Here is a 19,443-nt window from a genome sequence, read left to right as displayed (position 1 = left end):
TTTTATGAAATTCTAAATCTATCTGCTATTTGAAATACACTTGCACTGTAATTGTATTTGTGTTAGCTATGCTTTTTCTTAGCTGCATTTTCATTGCATGTAGACTGGAGTTGATCAGAAAGCCTCCTCCAAAATGGAAATTGTTTTTATTACACTTCAGCCATACTTTAAAATGATTTTACTGCAAACAGTTTGAAACAGTGGGAGTGTGCTCAGAGTGAAAAACTGAATGCACATTCAAATGGTCTAATATATTTCTACCAGAAAGGGTTGCAAAATACATCCTGAAAGGATTGTAGGAAGGTTTGAATTACAGAGCAGTACAACTGTTGGAACAATTTCCATGGAAATGCTTTTTTTTTCCCTCAGAAAATGCTTATTTGTTGAAATCAAAGCTTAGCAGGAGGTAACGGGTAGGGAGGAGAGGGGTGATGGGCAGAAGGAAGAAGGGTGAATTTTTTACCAAATGTTTTTGTACTTCTTTGGAAGACTGTGATGTTTGAGATGTTTCAGGTTGACATTTTTGCATAAGGAACCTCTGCTACTCAGGAATGTTTGTTACAAATCTTAAGCTCTACAAAGCTAAGAAGAGATATAGAAATGTTTGAGAACAAAATAGAGTGCTTTAAGATTGCTAGACCAAAATTTCTACTTGACATGCAAAAGGTCCAAAAAACTGCTGAGATGTTGAAGGACATTTTCTGCAAGCTCAGGAAACTCTTATGAAGTGGAAAATCACTTCCTGTAATAGGCATGGAATTATAGCCTCCATCAAGGCAGCAGCAAAAGTCCTATGTACATTAGTTGGGACTTCACCTCAAACTTACTGAAAACATTGTAGTCTCTTTTGACCTTATTAACCATACACATATCAATCATACAAATATGCATGACCATACAAAGGATTAAGGAATATATTAATTGCTTTGTTTAGGAGGAAGTAATAATAATAGATAAGACTTCAAAGAGAATTGTTACGTGTGGTAGGAGAGTGCTGTTTTTCTGCACATAACAGGATTCAAACAACAAGCAGGCTTTACTTTTCTGCAAAATTTTAAGATGTTACTGTCTGCAGCTCTCTGTTAAAAACTTGCACCAGAAATTAATACCTTGCCTAGAGCAGCAGAGTGGACAGTGTGAATGCAGAGTCCTGGCATGAGCTCTCCTTGCAGCCATCTGAGCCAAGCTGCTGGCTCTTGCACTGCAGTGGTTGGGGCCGCTTCCACTGATGGCCATTTCCACTGATGCAGCACATCCTCGACAGCATGTTCTGAAAAAGGGACTGTGGGCCCAAGGTGTAAGGGGACAACTGATCTTACACTGTCATGGCTGCTTTCCCAGGGCACATGGATTTCAGTTCTGCAGTTGTTAGTGAGCATGAGTCCTCTCCTAGAGAGACCCAAGTCCTTATCCACCCATGCTCAGGGGATAATCCGTGCCACATATCAGAGTGTACAGTCATATCATCACTCCTCCTCTTGCTCTGTCATCCTCCATCTCCCTACCCACATGTACCTACCCCACATCTCAAACAAAATAGTACCTATTCCACCTCTACTGGCACATAGCTCTTACTGAAATGTCACTACTCTTGGATCTTTCTGATCTAATCTTCAGTATGCAATTTTTAAAATATATTTTTGTATAATTGCTTTATATATTTTTCAAAGCAAAAATGTATCTTTAGTAAAGTTTTCACTCAGTTTCAATGCTAAAAAGAAAAAGGCTTTTTGGCTTGTAAAAGAAGTTAAACATTTATTACAGATGAATCGCTCCTGAAATTAATGACAACAAGGATAATGTAAATTCATGAAAGCACATATGTCTACATTCACATTCTAAGAGAGGAAGAAAAGTTCACCACACAACACAAGCTATTTATGCTTATGTTAGTCGGAAGGTTTGAGTATGACTAGCATTAGCTAGCTGCCTTTTTACTCGCTACTTTCTACTACACAAACTTCCTGTTTCTTTGCTGGGCTGAAAGTATTCGCTTCCTGTCTATCTCTTATCAGCAACTCAATGAACTCTTTAGTAAAATGTAATAACTGGAGTTTAAAAAAAAGCACCCACTTAATAAAACCAGCCTCTCAGGCTGTCCACATTGTCCTTTCCTCCCTGCCAAAAGCCCCAAAGCCTCTAATTGGCAAACAAGGCTGGGCTGATCAATTCTACTAAGCAGTTAATTCAAATTTTGAAGTGACAACTGTGAGTCTACAGCATACTATGCTTTTCTTTTACTTGTTAAAGTCAGCACACTAGAGATGACAGGAAAAAAACGAGCATAGGCTTTCTCTTACAGAAAGGAAAGTCTGTTTATCTACCTTTATTTTATACACGAGTCAATTTCTTTTCTCATCTCCTATAATTTCAAAGGCATTCTCCACTAAAAGCTCAGACAGTACTCAGTGTACATATCACAACAGCTCTTGGAGACAGACAGCATAAGCAATTCTGGAATGATTCAACCTGACCTTATTTCACTGGGTACTAAGTGATCATCATTAGCTGTGACTTCATGCTCAGCCGTTCAACATCAGTCCCTTTTCCTCTGAGGAAAAAGTAAAACTTAAAAAGCAGATTTGGCAACATTTGAGACAGCCTTTAATGGAGAAAGGAAAAAAAAAGTATGTTTTTTGTGTGTCTATTGCATTTGTTTTCATTCAAACACCCAAACATGCAGACTTATATCTCATAAAAGTAGTAAATTTGAAATCAAGACAGGTTTTTTTGCTACAGAGATTTGAGAAGCAGAGTATACCATTGTACCTTATAGCATCTGCTAAATTCTGAACTTTAGCCATTTTCCCAATGCTGAACATCATTGCGTCTATAAGTTTTCTCTTTTTAGAAGCAGTTAAATCATTCTTACTGGGAGGAGTTCTCTGTTTTCTTCATATAAAAGATTTGTCCCCCTCTGTAGGTAAACCTGTGTTTGTATAGCTAATGTTACCTCCACAAACATAAGTTATTAGCAGTTCTTTTAATGTCGGTAGCAGAGACTCTAGTTTGGGAAGCTACAAAATGCCTTTTGGACATAACAACACACTATAATTAGAGTACAGGAACATCCTGCTTTTATATTCTGAGGAAATTGCTTGTCTTTTAGTGGGCCGCTACTATAGAAATGTTTATCTATCATTCTGGAATATCCTCTTTTCTTCAGTTTCTCTATCCTGGGAAAGATATCAAGGCTTTTGCAGAAAATACAGCATTTAAATATTTTGTTTATCTCTTAGAAGACTTTTAATTCCAGACATAAAAAAACCCAAACCAAACAAAACAAAAATGGTGCATCTTCAAGTAGGTTTCTTTTTAACAGGGAAAGGAAAAGTGGGACTGATTCTTAGTTGCCATAAGTCAGTGTTACTATGCAGATATGCTCAAAATCCTGCAGGAGCCAAACAAAGGAATGAGTGGCTTTGGAGTCTACATTTTAGTCTCCTGGAGATAAACAGCTTTAGAATCTACATGGAAGGCTATTTTATATACGTGCTAAAGGTCTTATCCTTTCTGAAACCAGTGTATACATACGCCTATATATGGTTTTACTTGCCTAGCTTCTGTTACAGAGGATTTGTTCTGTTCTGCCTTCAGTAGACAATGACAGAGAGCATTCTGTCTTTCTGCTAATGAGACCAGTTATAAACACCTGAGGAGGCATAACAGCATCATAGCATATTTATTAGCATAGACAGACTTCTCCCTAAATTATAGATTTCTACAGAAAGGCTGAGCTAGAACAAGTTTTTTATAGAGTGTTCTTCAGTTTGTTATGATGAGGATTCTCACTCATTTTAAATTTTCAAATAGCAGCATTATGTTCAGAAGCTCTATGGAAAGACTAGTTGTATCTTATACTTACTATGTAAGGCATCCTATAGTTTGTCCAAAGTTGAAGACATCACATCTACCCAAGGTTTCAGAGTATAAACAGGTTTAAGCAAAGAGAGAAGAATCATCTTCTCCAAGGTCCAGGCTGGTGAAGGAAAGACCAAAGTTGCAGGGCAGAGGGTTTGGCAAAGTTTTCGAATGCATGAGGAGTGTAGGGGCTGTGTTCAGAACCCCAGTTTGATCACAGGATTTGATCTTACCCACTAACCAGGGTCATGATGGTCTGCACTATTGTTCCATTATCTCAGCTTCATTTCAACTTTGAAAAAGCAAGAAATAATAACAATTAAGAAAGAAATCAAGTACTTCTTATCACTTATAGTGAAATGGAATACTAAGTATTTTTGTTTTCCAGATGAAAATTTTTGAAACAAATGTATTGCCAGATTTTTTTTCCCACATAATTTTGGAAGCATATTTCACCCTAATACTTTCTATCCTGAAAACATGACATTGTTCCAAAAAAACATGTTTTTTACTGGAAAACTTTCATCAGCTCTAAAAGCTCATATTTTTCACTAAGATTTTGAAAAACAAACAAACAAACAAATTGCCCATTTGTTGTAATATTGGACTACATTTTTTCTTTTAAGCTCTATATTCTAGTGGCATTTTGAGTATATTTTATATTTTAACTCTTCCTTCTGAAGCACAACATGAAAAATAATTGATTGTATAAGATAGCATCAGGACACAAGTAATCTGCTGCTGTAATTTAGCTGATATTTAGTTTCTCAATGCCACATAATTACAGTGGGAGGGAATTTTTTTAAAAAAAAAAGTAACTTATTTAAATCTATTGCTTGTATTAAAGATCAAAAAAACTTCATTCAATTCTAAGCAAGCTGAATGGTCCCCAGTCTGCTATCTCATTCCAGATTTTGAAGTGCGATAATCTCCAATAATGTCCAAAAAACCCCTGTTAGCTTGATTATCGGACCTCAGCATCAGTTATTCTGGACCAATGTACCTTGAACAATTTTCTAAGAGAAGCTTATACAAGTTTATCTTATTTGAAGATTATTTTCTCAGAGTTTTATCAGTACCAGTATCTGATGAAGGTCTTCTCAAGTCATGCATCATTGATTTCCTTTCATTTCCCTCTACTCTCAGAAATACCAGCTTTCATTGGGTAACGATAAACTGATGATTCTTTTTTTTTAAAAAAAAAGAACTTTAATGGATCTTCGAAATGGACATTGTCAGTCATAACTTCTGTCAGACTGTTATCAAAGAAAATCTGGGAATGAAACTGTTTGCTGATATTGGTTGTTCCCTGTTAACTGCTATCTGCTGCAATGACTGTGAAATTTGAATCAAAGTCTTGCTGAACCATAGAGATCATCTCTGCTGGGATTCATCATTGTCAGAAATTAGGTACAGGGCCTTTTTTTTAAGAGACACTGTCCTTACATATGTGAGTACAATTACATGTTACAGAATAGCCAGAGAAAAATAGAGTATGGCCAAGATATGATCATTTAACCTATTGTTTCAGCACCTTTTTGGATGCCATTGGGGAAGCTGCTGTATTTCAACTCAGAAGATTATCTGGGGGAATTTCTGTATGGATACAAACATGTATGTACACAAGGCAGAAGCAAACAGTGGCTCTCTAGACTCAAAAGTAGGAGCATCCTACAAAGCAACTGCAACCTCAGAGCAAAACCAAACCAGCATTTAAAAAACATAAATCTGGGCTTCACTGGACACCCAGGCTATGTTGAATGTGACATATATATACTTTAGCCATAACTCCTGTCTTTATCAGAGGTCTTCAAATGCAGTGGTCAGTAGCAAGCATACTGCATACTGAGGATTCTAGCAACCGCGTTTTACATGCTTTTCCTGCTTTATGATCGCAACGTGAGTTTCTCACCTTTGCCATTAGACTTCGATGCTTCTAAGCTGTTATGCAAAGTGCCAAAAGATCAGTCTCTGGTTAACTTAAGCTACAATTACATTTTGTCTACCATCATAGGATAATTATAAGATCAGCGTTACAGGGAAATATAACTTCACAGATGAAGAGAACAGAGGGGAGAAATATGCTGTGAAGGGGAAAAGCTGTTCACATTAAAGGAATAGAGATCAGAAGTCAAAACTCATCAAGTTATTGGCAAAATATATTGGTTTTATATACATCTCTTCTCCCACCTTTCCATCCACACGACAATCTTGTCTTCAATATGTTAAAACTCAGAAAACAGTAAGGGCTAGGGAGGAGTGCAGGATAAGCTCAAAACACACAGTAAAAATTCCCTTGTGACAGAAGAACTGAACAGAGATAGTTTAGACATTAAGTACACCTTTGTTCCCACGCTGATGTGGCTCAGTGAGAATTGCTATACCATAAAAATATTTGTTTAGCATCTAAATAAGTTTTGTTTAAAGTGCAAACATTAAACTACTTTTAGGTCATTAGACAGCATATCAGAAACAGAGTAGGCATCCTGTTGAGTTACAGTAAAATATCTTATGTGATGCAATATATACAAAAATTCCAAACAGAAGAAAGAGTAGTATTGAGCAAAATGTGCTTTCAGCTATGTGCCAATGTCACTCATAATTATTTCCCTGGGTATTTACAGACTTTATAGCATTTGGAATGGAACATCCTATATAATAACAACATATTAATCTCTGCAGCTAAGTCTATTAGATTTGACTAGTATTGGTCTTACAACACAGGATGCATTAACATATGCACCTGGGTAATGTTTGTTCTCTGCACTTTGTGAAAATTCACTGCAGCAGCAATTTCAGGAAAAAAAAAAGGAATACAAATGCAAATACAAAAAAAAAAAGAACTGCCAATACATTAATTTACTTAAAGCAGTTTGACTGTAAGAAAAAAATAGGTTATTACATTTCACATCAGGATAGCAGTAATTCTTTTAAAATAATAACAGAACAAAGTCCTAATGAAGATATTTCAACAGCAAAGATTTCAGTAAGAAAATAAATACCCCAAAAAAACCCCTAGTAACATTGCTTGCTAAATACGGTGCTTTATAAGCAGTAATGACTTGCTTCTAAACTTGCTAAACTGGAGTGCAGCATTCATAAAACCTACAACCCATCAAGTCTGCCAGTGGTTAGAACAGTCTGGGACACATCCCAATTTGTACTTTCTAGAGAGACAGTTACTTTTTTACTTACAATGGAGAAAACGACAGTAGAAAAAACCAGAAATGAATGCCTACACACCAACGAGAAAGGCAGCCTCATTAAACTGCCCAGCATAGAATGTCAGGCCAATGACATCATCATAAAACCAACTCTGGTACTTCCAGGCTTTGGTACTTCCAGAAACATATTGTTGCCAACAATAAACTGTGGGCTCCTTTGAGGTAAGCTTCTTTCTTCTGTAGAAGAAGAGCCTATGAACAGGGTCAGCAAGGGAAACTGGCTTTGAAAGAAATATCTTTCTTTTCCACCCTTCAAAGCTGGAGCTGCCATACAGTGGATGTATCACTTCATTCCCTTGCAGTAGGCATCCCCCTTGGCAGTGCCATGGCCAGAAATTGGATAGGATGAAGGCTAAACTGACCTCTTACTGGAAAGTTGGAAGTAGAAAATTTGGATAGGCACAAAGACACCTTGCTGGAATTTGTTTTTCTTATAAATTTCAGTTGGATTTCTCTTCCTTCTGACTGGAGGCATTTTTGAACCACAAAATGTTATTTTGTGAAGGAAGACAAAGTGATAGTAGCAGCAGAAGATAAGATATTGTCCTAAGGAATAAGTGCACAATTTGACTTTCTAATTTTTTAGAATACATATAAATTCCCCATAAAGGAGATCACAGTCTTAAAACTGCTGGCAGATTTTTCTACTTCATTTTTGAATAATAACACAAAGTAGAGGCAATCACAATATAATTGTAGACAATTTGTTAGTAAAATAGTTGAACAAATTGTTCTTTCTAGTATGTAAATTAGAGTTAAAATACAGACACATACCAGAGAACATTATTCCTGAGGTATCTATGACTGAAAAGTACTAAAAATAAAATTAAAACCCAAAGACTTATAATATCTCTCTTAAAATACATAGCTACATGAAACATCTGGTCTAAGATGGAAGTCAATCCGGTTTTGGGCAAGGAGTTGGACAAGGTGATCTTCAGAGATCCTTCCAACCTAAATAGTTCATGGATTATATCAAATGCCCACAACTAATAAGGTTGTGTCAGACTACTTCAAACCTAAAAATCTACCTCAGGTCTAACCACAGTGATGGGCTTAGACTCTAGTGGAGAGGCCTGGTGTCCTCTCTGAGCATCACAGCTTACCTTCATCCATCAGGTTGCTCTATCAGGCCACAGCTGCCATCTTTCCCCCTAAGCCCTTAACATCGCATGGTTTTAGCAAGCACCAAGTGGATGCGCAGCTCCTGAACAGTCTGAACCATGCTGTAACAGGATCTTGTGTGACAAATGAAGGCAGCCAGAATGAGGACACAACAGTGAGCCTGTCTTGCATCTTCTTCCTTTCTCTCCAACACAAATGTTTCCACATGAGCACGACTTCTGTCTGCCTATGCAGCTACTCTCTTCTCCTGCCAGCTTCTCTTTGCATACAGATGTGCTTGAATGTGGTCTGCATGCTTCAGAAGGCAGATGCTAACAGATTTTAATCTCCCTGAATTGTCCAATGGATTAACCCTCAAATCTCTAACCATCATTCTTAATGCTACAGTAACATACATACTGGATTTACAGCTGAAATAAAAGCAAAAGACAGACAAAATGAAACTTCTGAAAATCAATCTATGCTGAGAGTGGACGGAGCACCAAAGATTCTTGATTGTTTTCTCCCACTACCCTTTACCCTGCTTAGTGTCTGCTGAGGCAAAAATTACCATCTTCAGCAGTAAAGGTTATAGGTAAGTTACAGGTTACTTACCTGTAACCCTTCAATGGCCAGTTTGAGGATAGATGGCGTAAGCTTGGAGGCTTGCTTGAAGGAGAAGTTGCTCCAATCTATAATTAGAATGAAGCCATTTATCTGAAGCTCCTGATCTTCAATGAGCACTTCCAGGGACAGCAGGATAGCCCGAAGGATATCTATGAAGGAGTTCCTAAAGCCAAAGTAGAAAAAAAATATAATCAGTATTTGGAGTTATCTTTAAACGTCAAGATGCTCTGCTTTGCTGTGGATGGGGCACGAGCAAGAGATGGGGATTTATTCTGGTAGAATTATTCTTCTCGGAGAGTTGTTTCAGAGGTGTCACTAAAGAGCTCCTGCTCTGAAATTCACATTTCTCTGCTTGGTGTGAGAAGTACTGCTCACTGGTGGATAAAATAAACCCTGAATGAAATATTTTTGTTTCTTCTGGAATTCCTTAAAATAAATTTTAGCTAAACTACTTTGGGAAAATATTTGTCTGTGGTAAAACAAAACAGATTCAGCCTGCCAGTTTAAATCCCTGATCCTTTGGATACACTTTACCGTTGTTTTTTGTTTGGGATTTTTCCCTCCCTTTTTAATTTCTATGATAAAGAAGAAAATGAAAAAATGAAAGAAATTGGTATGATATCAATATAATGGTATGGTTATAGCTAGGCTCCCTGTCTTCTTGCTTGAGTGGAGGGAATGATCCGAGGCTTTGCACTATCATGTTTGACTGTTGCCTTATTTCTGCAAAACAAATGCAACATCCAAAATAGCTGCATCCACCCAAAATGGGAACATTTATTTAATTAGGAGCTACCAATAGGCTTGCTGCAAGTCCCCCCTCAGCTCTGGGAGTATAATTTGAATCCTTGGAGGCCGTTATGGAGGTAGCAAGTGATAGAGAAGAAAATGTTACATTTACTTTAATCTGAAAGTTGGTACTGAGAAGTCTGTGCTGCTTTCTACTTCCATTTCACACATTTTACAAAAGAAGGGTTGGATATATTAATGACTTATTCCGTATCTACACTCAAGTAAGCTGAACCAGGCCCTCTCCTCATCTATCCCTACTGTTAAGATGATTTACAAACAACAGATTTTTTTCAGAGAGTAACAAACAAGGAAAGCTACAGAAAGTACAGCTTAACCTTGTGAAAATAGAACTGTAACCTACTGCTATTACAGTCTGCTTTACCTCTGCATAATTCTCAAATTTTGATGAGGACTGAGGTCAGTTGACAGGGAAGACTCACAACATATTCTTCCATGGAGATTTTAATTTAATAATTTTCTACTGTTTTCTTTAATTGAAAACAAGTCATCTAAGCCTACAAAAGTGTTGGTCCAAATTCTGCCTGAGAGAAAAAAAAACTGGCAGTCAAAACAAACTTCTCTACCATCAAGACTTCTACCCTTAAATGGCAGCAACACATGATAAATTTGTAGTAGAAGCAAATGCTGTTTTCTTACTCTTTCTTTGTCTCAGCAGGTTTTGAGTGGAATTATACATTCCTTCTCTAAAAACAGAGTCTAGTGTTTCTGAATGGTGTCTTTCTGAAAAAGTTAGAAACATCTCTGAAGTAAAATTACTGAGGCAACTTGCAGTACATACAGTTTAAAGATATTTAACTTTGTAGCTGTTGGTTACAAGATCACCCTTCCCTCACTTGGAAGAACAGAAAATCCTTGACCTTTCCAAATCCTACAGGGAAACTGTGCTAAACAGACAAGTTGATTACTTTCCTTAGCAAAGTAAGTTGAAGGCATACTGATTGGACTGGCAACCCACATGCACATTTAGTCTAAATTTATTTCAAAACCTTGTGATATGGATACACTACCCACTGCCCAGCTGAAACAGGTGATGATTTCCTAGCAGAAGTATCACATTACAAGACTTTCAGTAACAAAATAGTGAATCATAGAATCATAAAATGGTAGGGGTTGGAAGGGTTTAAAGATCTTTAAAGATCATCTAGTCCAACTGCCCTGCAGAAGCAGGTTCACCTAGATCAGGTCGCATAGAAACATGTCCAGGAGGGTCTTGAAGATCTCCAAGGAAGGAGACTCCACAACTCCTCTGGGCAGCCTGTGCCACTGCTCCCTCACTCTCACAGTGACATAGTTTTTTCTTATGTTTAAGTAGATCTTTTTGTGTTCCAGCTTCATCCCATTATCCCTTGTCCTGTTGCTAGATACCATAGAAAAAAGGGATGTCCCAACCTCCTGACACCCACCCTTTAGACATTTGTAAATGTTAATAAGATCTCCCCTCAGTCTCCTCTTCTCCAGACTAAACAGCCCCAGTTCCCACAGCCTTTCCTCGTATGAAAGATGTTCCAAAAGGCACCCATGTCTTAATATACCCTAACCATTCCAGCATCCTTATTCAAAAGGATCAATCTTCCACAAGAATTGCCCTGGGGAAGCTTCTAGATGTGCAGGGCCCCCAAAAGTGTCTTCATACACATGCCAGACTTCACTACTGCCTTGTTGACATCAACACACAGTGCTATTGTCATTCATGGATGAGCTTTCTGGCTAGACTGGGGAAACTGGACTAATGCAGAGCTCTATTTAACCCCATATTTGCAAATCTTAAAAGGAACTTGTTATTACAAAAGATGTGAAAATAAGACCACATCATGAAAAGGTTTCCTTCTTTGTTTATGGGAAAGTTTTCTTAACAGAACATTCAACTCATATTCATTATACTGATACTTTTAAAGACTGCTTAATTACTCCTGAAAGGCTACATGGAAGTTGTGCATGCAAGGCATCTTTTGTAATCCACTTAAACTCTAAATTATAATGAAATATTTTATTTGACTGAGTGCAAACTCTTCCTCTTGTACTCTATGCCGAGGAGTTCCAATCTTTGTTTGGGTGTCTACATAAATTAACAATTTATCAAGCAATTACTCACTTGTATTTCCCTGTACTTTCAGAAGATATTATTTGCCTGTAAGACATGACATCCAGTTTTCTTAGCATGTAACTAACCTGGCTGTCTCCTGCCTACATTCCCCCCCATCTCTATGCATTTGTGGTTTTAAGACACAGTGTAGGAAAAAACTCAAAGTGAACACAAAAGTTTTTTTTTCAGATGAATACAAGGAGACATGAAAGCAGTACACAAGTCCTCCAGGTGGGCTATTTGTAGGCACATTGTTTTGTGAATACGTGGTATGGATAGAAATCAAACAGAGTGAAATTTGAGGCTGAAACCTTCTAGCCTCTAATCTTGAGGCTTTGAGATAAATCATTCAGCTGTGTGACTGATTTGCATCCAAATAATTTTCTATGCATTAACACAGAAACATTCTATTAGTCCATCACTTTTGTTCCTATGCTTAATGTTCCCTTCCCTCCTCCAATTTCTCTTCCCCACCAGTTTAACCCTCTCACATAAAACAACAACAAAAAAAAAAGAAAGTGAAAGAAATTACTATTAGACAAATCAAAATGTGTAAGATGTGGTAAGGATTCAGCATGGAACCTAATGAAGTGAACCACTAATGAGTTACAAAAGATTTGCACAAGCCACAGAAAGGCAAAAACGAGGAGGGAGGGAGAGTGTCTATCTGCCCTGGTTGAATGGAAAGGTACCACAAAAGAGGTTCTTCAAATATCGTTTGTAAAATGGGAAGTTAGTCAAACAGAAGGTGAGGAACAATAATGTAAAACAAAAATGAAGACAATTTAGCTGAGGGATTTGGTGAGGAGATTAGCCAAAGGCATAACATGAAAATAAATAAGAAGAAATTACTTAATTATAAAAGGCATAAGCAGGCTATGAGAGAATCAAAAGGCTCAGTGGAGTACCAGGGTGCAATGGGAACAATTAAAGGGGATAAAGACATTTCAGGGAAATGAAATGATCTATTTGTATGTCTCTGTCATCATTCATTTTGAAGATACATGGCTAATAAAGCTGAGGGACTGCTGGAAAATAAGGGGTCAAATAACACACACTGCAAGAAAGTGATACATTTTGGAGAAGATGGCATCAGCAAAGGCTTTTTGACATTACTCTCTCTGAACAGTTAAGCACAGGCTCTTAGGCATGCTAGTGAAATTAATTGGATTATTCTGACGGTTAAATATACGAACATACAGAAGTACTGGCAGCTGAAGCCATTAAGATTTTCTGGTAGTAAGCAAAAACAAACTGTCACTAAAAATCCTGACTGTTCCCCTTTTGAGAAGGGGAAAAGAATAATTCAGATTCTCCTAAAAGCTGGTTTTGCTGTAAAAAGAAGCAAAGTAAAGGGACCTGCACAAGAGATCCAGTTCTTGGGCATAAAATGGCAAGATGGGTGTTGGCATGTGCCTATGGATGTTGTGAACAAAATAGCAACTATGTCTCAACCAACTAATAAGAAAGAAACACAAGCTTTCCTGGGCCTTGTGGGATTCTGGAGGATGCATATCCCAGGTTATAGTCAGCTTGTGAGCCCTCTCTTTAGAGTAACCAGAAAGAAGAACTGTTTTGAGTGCTGCCTTGAGCAATAACAAGCTTTTAAAAAAATTAAACAGGAAATAGCTCGTGCAGTCGCCCTTGGGCCCATCCATACAGGACCAGATGTGCAAAATATCCTCTACACTGCCACTGAAGAACAATGGAACAACAAACAGGTAGACAAAGCTGCCAAAATTGAAGTAGCTCAGGTAGACCTAGACTGGGAGCATAAAGGTGAGCTATTTATAGCTCGATGGGTCCATGAAACATCAGGACATCTGGGAAGAGATGCAACATATAGATGGGCTCGTGATCGAGGGGTGGACTTGACCATGGAAGCCATTACACAGGTCACCCATGAATGTGAAACATGTGCCGCAATCAAGCGAGCCACACGAATCAAGTCTCCCTGGAACAGAGGCCGATGGCTGGGTTTTCAGTATGGTGAGGCCTGGCAAATTGAATATGTTGGACCACTACCACGAACACATCAAGGCAAGCGGTATATACTCACCATGGTGGAAGCAACTACTGGTAGGTTGGAAACATACCCTATAAACCATGCCACTGCCTGAAATACTGCCTTGGGCCTTGAAAGGCAAGTTTTGTGGTGACATGATACTCCAGAAAGAATTGAATCAGACAATGGGACTCATTTTCTAAATAATCTCATAAACTCCTGGGCAAAGAAACATGGCATTGAGTGGATATACCACATCCCCTATCACCCACAAGCCTCTGGAAAGATTGAGAGATATAACGGATTACTAAAGACCATGTTGAGAGCACTGGGCAATGGGGCATGGAAGCAGTGGGATAAAAATTTAGCACAAGCCACTTGCCTAGTTAACAGCAGAGGTTCAACTAACCATCCTGGTCCTGCCCAAACAAAACTCCTACATACTGTGGGAGGAGATAAGGTCCCTGTAGTGCACCCAGGGAAATGGCTGGGGAAGGCAGTATGGGTTGCACCTCCCATGGGAAAGGGCAAACCCATTCGTGGGATTGTCTTTTGGACCAATGTAGTTATTCGTGGCAGTTGCAGACAATTCAGCTTAACATCCCTAAGTCAGTGTGCAGTAAGAGTCTCACTCTGGTAATGCTTAAAGGGTGGCCAAAGCTGAATAACATTTAGCAATCTGCAAATATGGCATAGATACAAATCAGGAAAGAGACTATATCTCATATTATTCCCTCCCCACATAGTAAATCACCAACAAAGAGCAGAAATGCACACTTAGCTTCTAGTTGGGAGAGAGATGGTACTATCCTGCAAGGAAGGTTCTCACAGAGAAGAGGATGTGGAAAGAAAAAGGACTGATAAAATCTCTTCTGGTTGCCTCAAATTATTTGAGCTAGCCGAAGCTGAAGAAGCTGGCAACACCTTGAATACTGTGTTCAGTTTTGGGCTCCTCACTACAACAAAGATATTGAGGTGCAGGAGCGTGTCTGGAAATGGATAATGAAGACAGTGAAGGGTCTGGAGTACAAGTCTTATGAGAAGATGCTGAGGCAAGTGGGATTGTTCAGCCTAGAGAAAAGGAGGCTGGGAGGAGGTATGATCCCTCTCTATAACTGCCTGAATGGAGGTTGCAGTGAAGTGGTGTTCAGTCGCTTCTTCCAATTTACAAACAGTAAGAGGCAATCACCTCAAGTTGCAGCAGTGGAGTTTTAGGTTCGATATTGGGGAAAAAAAGAATAACCTCAAACATTATCAAGCATTGGAACAAGCTGCCCAGGGAAGTGGCTGAGTCATCTCCCTGAAGGTATCTAAAAGACCTGTAAATGTAGTGTTTAGGGACATGGTTTGGTGGTGGACATGGCAGTGTTAGGTTTACAGTTAGATCAAATGATCTTAAAGGTCATATGAAGTCATTTATTTCAGCACATTAAATTCTCCTTCCTATTCATGAAGTATTGACAAGAAAGCCCTAGCTTACATCAATGTGTTCTTAGAAAACATCTGGGATTTTTTTAATGCATGTGTTTATTTTAGAAATATAAAATTCCCCTCTGCTGAAAAAAGCTCTGGAAATCGAAGACACACATGGGGATTCATGTCTTGATTCATATTTATGGTCATGAGTAGCAGCTCTGCCTCTCTGGCATCAGAGGGAAATGGCAGTCAATCCAACCAATACAAAACCTAGTCTTCACATTTTACAAACTTCTGTTAAGGAAAGGCTACTCAGATGAACCCTGTGCAGTGTGAAGCAGCCTTTGGCTGAAAAATAACCAGGGAGAGTAACTGCAAAATGAAGAATTGTGTATAAACATGGGGACTCACTTGAGTAATCCTGCACCAAAGAAGATGAGCAGTCAAATAGAGGAGCTCACAGCTGACTCAAGTCCTGAAAAGGGCTTGTTTGTTTCACCTGTCTGAGGTCTGAAGAGTGCATATGTGCACAGAAACTAGCAAGGCTTGTCTGCAATTTATAGAGAAAATGTGTTGCATTCGTAGCAAATATTCACAACAAATATTTTAACTAGCCTCAGGTAGCTTCCATCATAGAACCATTCAAAGCCATTTAAACTCATCTGCAAAGACATGAATAATGCACCATCATGCAAACCGGAGAAATTATTACACAACCATATGATTTTTTTTATTATTTTGTAGGATACCAACCCCTTCTTTGTCATGCCCAAGTTTGGTTACAAATTTTTTATTTCCCTGTAGAAACAGAATATATGCAAATAAGCCTCCTACTGACTGAAACACAGGCTGCATTAAGTTAATGCCATAGTTCCAAATTATTCTTCTGTCACATCCAGTGTAGCTATCTTTGGTAGTTTCAGCATGTCAGCTTCAGACAAGCATGTCTCCTGTTTTGTAATGAAAAGATAGTAGGATTTTTCCCCATAGCATCTGCATAAGTCTATAAATAAAATTTCCACATAACTTTACATCCAGGATACCAGATCAGATGAGTAAGAATACTGGTGTTTTTTTTCTTGAAAAGTGCTTAGCCCAACAATGCACTGAATACAAAGAATAATGTAGCCTAAACTGAGACCTGAACTGTATTTAACATCAGAATGCCACAGCTTAGCTTATATCTGAACAGAGAGTAGTCATCCACAAATATCTGACTGGCTTTGAATTCCTGCTTGGGAGTGAGCTGGAAGCCTCTGCCACTGTCAGTGAAGAGGAAATGTACTGGCCTGTAGAAAGAAATTGCATTGGTTTATTCCTTTATTATGCAAAAATTGCCTCTCGGTGGCTTTCTAAAAGATACAAAAATATTCCCTTTGTTATGTTTCTGCTGGAAGTTCTTCTATATACAAGTATCATGAGTTTTTTGCTGTCAATTTCCACTTCAGTTGAACTCCATAGCAACCAAGAGCGCCTGAATTACACGCTCCACATCCAAATTGGTGTTATTAATCTCCTCCTACACTTTCATTCATATTGTGGGTACCCTTACCAAAGGAATACTTTGTCCCTTAATGTGACTGTGCAAGGACCCTTTGTCATGTGAAGTTTGTCTAATAAACAGGGACCTTTGCAGGTCATGTGATTGGGAAGGGAGGGTGCAGGTGGTGGAGTTTTTTGGACCCCTGTTAAGACCAGCTTTCACCAGAGACGTATACAGAACAATGGGGAGGTGATGTCTGCTCTTTCCGTTGCCTCAGCCTAGGAATGCATCACACCATGTAGCAGGGAGTTAGTCCAAGATAAAGCAAAAAATTGTTAGACTCCTAAGAGCTAAAAAAAAAATCCCTCCCGAGCTCTCCAGAAACTTGATCTGAAATGGATCAGGCAACCAATAGCAACCCAGGGCAGCACAAGCTTAATGACTGCACAGGAGTCCAGGTGGGTGCAGTGGTGCAGCCCAGCATCAGGTGAAGCTCAGTCAGCACAGTGCAGGTGAAGCCTCTCAGGAGCATCATGCAGGTCTCCTTTGCAGCCTGCTGCCCAAAGGAAAGGCCAGAATAGAATCTCAGGTGCAGTATGACTGTTCCTCTAGCTGTTAATTTGTTTTATTACTTCAGGAGTTAAGTGCATCTGAGCTGCACACTGGTGATTTTCTTGCCCTTTTAGTACCCAGAGCAGTGTCATGCTTGCACATCATGTACATTTCCCCACTGAGAAGGAACAAGTGACACTCGCTTCTGTTATGTGTTATGATGCTGTGGAAATTATTAGAATCCCTACACTACAACCCCTAAATGAATCAATAAATCAGTTCTACAGAGCCAGTGTAGTAATTTGTCTGGGTAGCCTTACATGCACCTGCAAGGAGCATGAGAAAGATGGACAAAGAGTATAGTCCAGTAAGATCACAGTCAGAGAGTGTATGGTGGTGTCAGGTTAGTATTCTCCAGTGTCAGAAATTTAGGAGATGACTTGTGAGAGTAGAACAATGGCCACAGCTCAGGACAGTATTTGAGAAGTATTTTTTTATCTCATCACGATGTTACTGATGTTGTGATACTCTTCCCTCAAAGTATAACTGTAGTAATAATGAACAAAATGAATGCTAGTACATGAATAGCTTATGGTTAACAGCATTAGGATTGATGACCTCTGTTGTTTTATTTTATTCTGTGTGATTGCACAGCCTTTTCCTATTCTCTCTTGGCACTGCAATCCATCTCTCACACTAAGCTATTTGCTCCATTTCTTGCATCGTTGCATTCCACAAGTTAATTTTTCATTACAGAAAGGCAAAGGATTTTCTTTTAAACATTATGAAGCTACTGTTTAATCATAGAAAGCAATTATACAACTCCTTTGTTCTGTTATTAGGAGAAGGTACAGATGGCACCACCAGTTCAGTCTCCCTGCTATCATGTTTTCTCTATGCAATTTCACCACATCTCCTCTAGCTATATCTCTGCTGCATCTTCAACATTTTTCCTTTTGAAAGAGCCCTGGACTTTTTGCTCCCTCCTGATGTGATTACCTCACTTGTTAATAACACTAATTAATTCCTTTCACTGCACTTTTTTTTTGGAAAGTTACATTTTTTTACATCACTTCTTTTTGAGATAATACAATGTAAAGCAAATTCAGTATGGAAGGTAAGATTGGAATATAAGTATACATAAAAGAATATATTATCTTTTCGTATGTATTTTCTATCTCATTCTTAATGCAGCCTAACATCTGATCAAATTTTGACCACCACTTCACAATAAGTACACTTCTTAATTGTGCTGTTTATAACGACTTGATGTTTTTGTTAAAAGGTTAAAAGTAATCGAAAACCCAGAAGAAACTGCACAGAGTTAAGAGAAGATAAAGGATCTACATACAAGATGCGGCCACATTGTAAAATCCAATGTGTTCTTGAACCACACTTAGACTTCTTTGCACAACAAGTGTTGGTTTTCTATGTCATTCTAGAGTTTTCCAGAATTTTTGCTAATTTTCACTAACCCCCATATCTTTCCATTTACTTTTAACCACATCACTGCTTTCCTACATCTGTCAAAAAAATATTTCTGGTGGGCATTATGATATTGTAATTTTGTCACTTACAAATCCTACTTTCTGCCTGAAGTATCAGGGCCACTCCTATGTGCAAGGCAAGAATTCACCTGTATATTTATTAACTTTTTGAAAAAGACTTTAATACAAACTTCACAGGAAGATTTTCTTATTAGCTAACTAAACAGTATATTTTCACATTTTATTTCAGACAATCATAACAAAATTATGTCATTGTCCCTTTGCTTACAATCAATAATTCTTACAGAGCAGACCTCGATGATGACTAGATCAAATAACTGCTCACTAATGCATATATTCTGAGACTGATGAGTTCAGAACTACAAGAGTCATATTATCCCTTGTGGATATTCAAACAGCACCCAGTTACTCAAAGATAACCCACCAACCCAGGAAGCTTTGAAAAATGCAGCAGAATACCTATAAGTTCATTCAGAAACCGCTTTTCTCTATCTCTTTTCAAAAGTGTAACGGTTTAGCTAAGAAGTAGACTCCTTCTGTGTGTTTGAAATTACAATAATGAAATTTCAGTTGGTAAATACAAGCTGACAATGAACCCAAAAGGCATGCATGAAGTCACCTTTTTGCTTCTGGTACCCACCCTGAAAACTGTGAAGCTCTAAGATCAGAGGAAAAATATGGTCCATCTGAGTCTCAGATTTTTAGAGTCACAGATAGTGTACAACCGTGCTAATATGAGAGTTGAAGCTTGTCTGTGGAAGCAGTTC

The 19,443-nt window shown here is 38.3% G+C and overlaps 1 protein-coding gene across 1 annotated transcript in view; it reads right to left on the bottom strand.

Annotated features, from left to right (window-relative positions):
• The window catches only part of CLVS1 (clavesin 1), a 98,366-nt gene that overhangs the window by 60,821 nt on the left and 18,102 nt on the right, over window positions 1-19,443 (bottom strand). The window contains exon 2 of the mRNA XM_061995723.1: window positions 8,805-8,979. Coding sequence (XP_061851707.1) covers window positions 8,805-8,979 — 175 coding nt within the window. The remainder of the gene's footprint in view (window positions 1-8,804; window positions 8,980-19,443) is intronic.

The sequence above is a fragment of the Colius striatus genome, chromosome 4 (assembly GCF_028858725.1).
Source record: "Colius striatus isolate bColStr4 chromosome 4, bColStr4.1.hap1, whole genome shotgun sequence".
NCBI classification, from domain to species: Eukaryota; Metazoa; Chordata; class Aves; order Coliiformes; family Coliidae; genus Colius; species Colius striatus.
The sequence above is the reverse complement of the archived record's forward strand: the minus strand, read 5'-3'. Positions and strand labels throughout refer to the sequence as shown.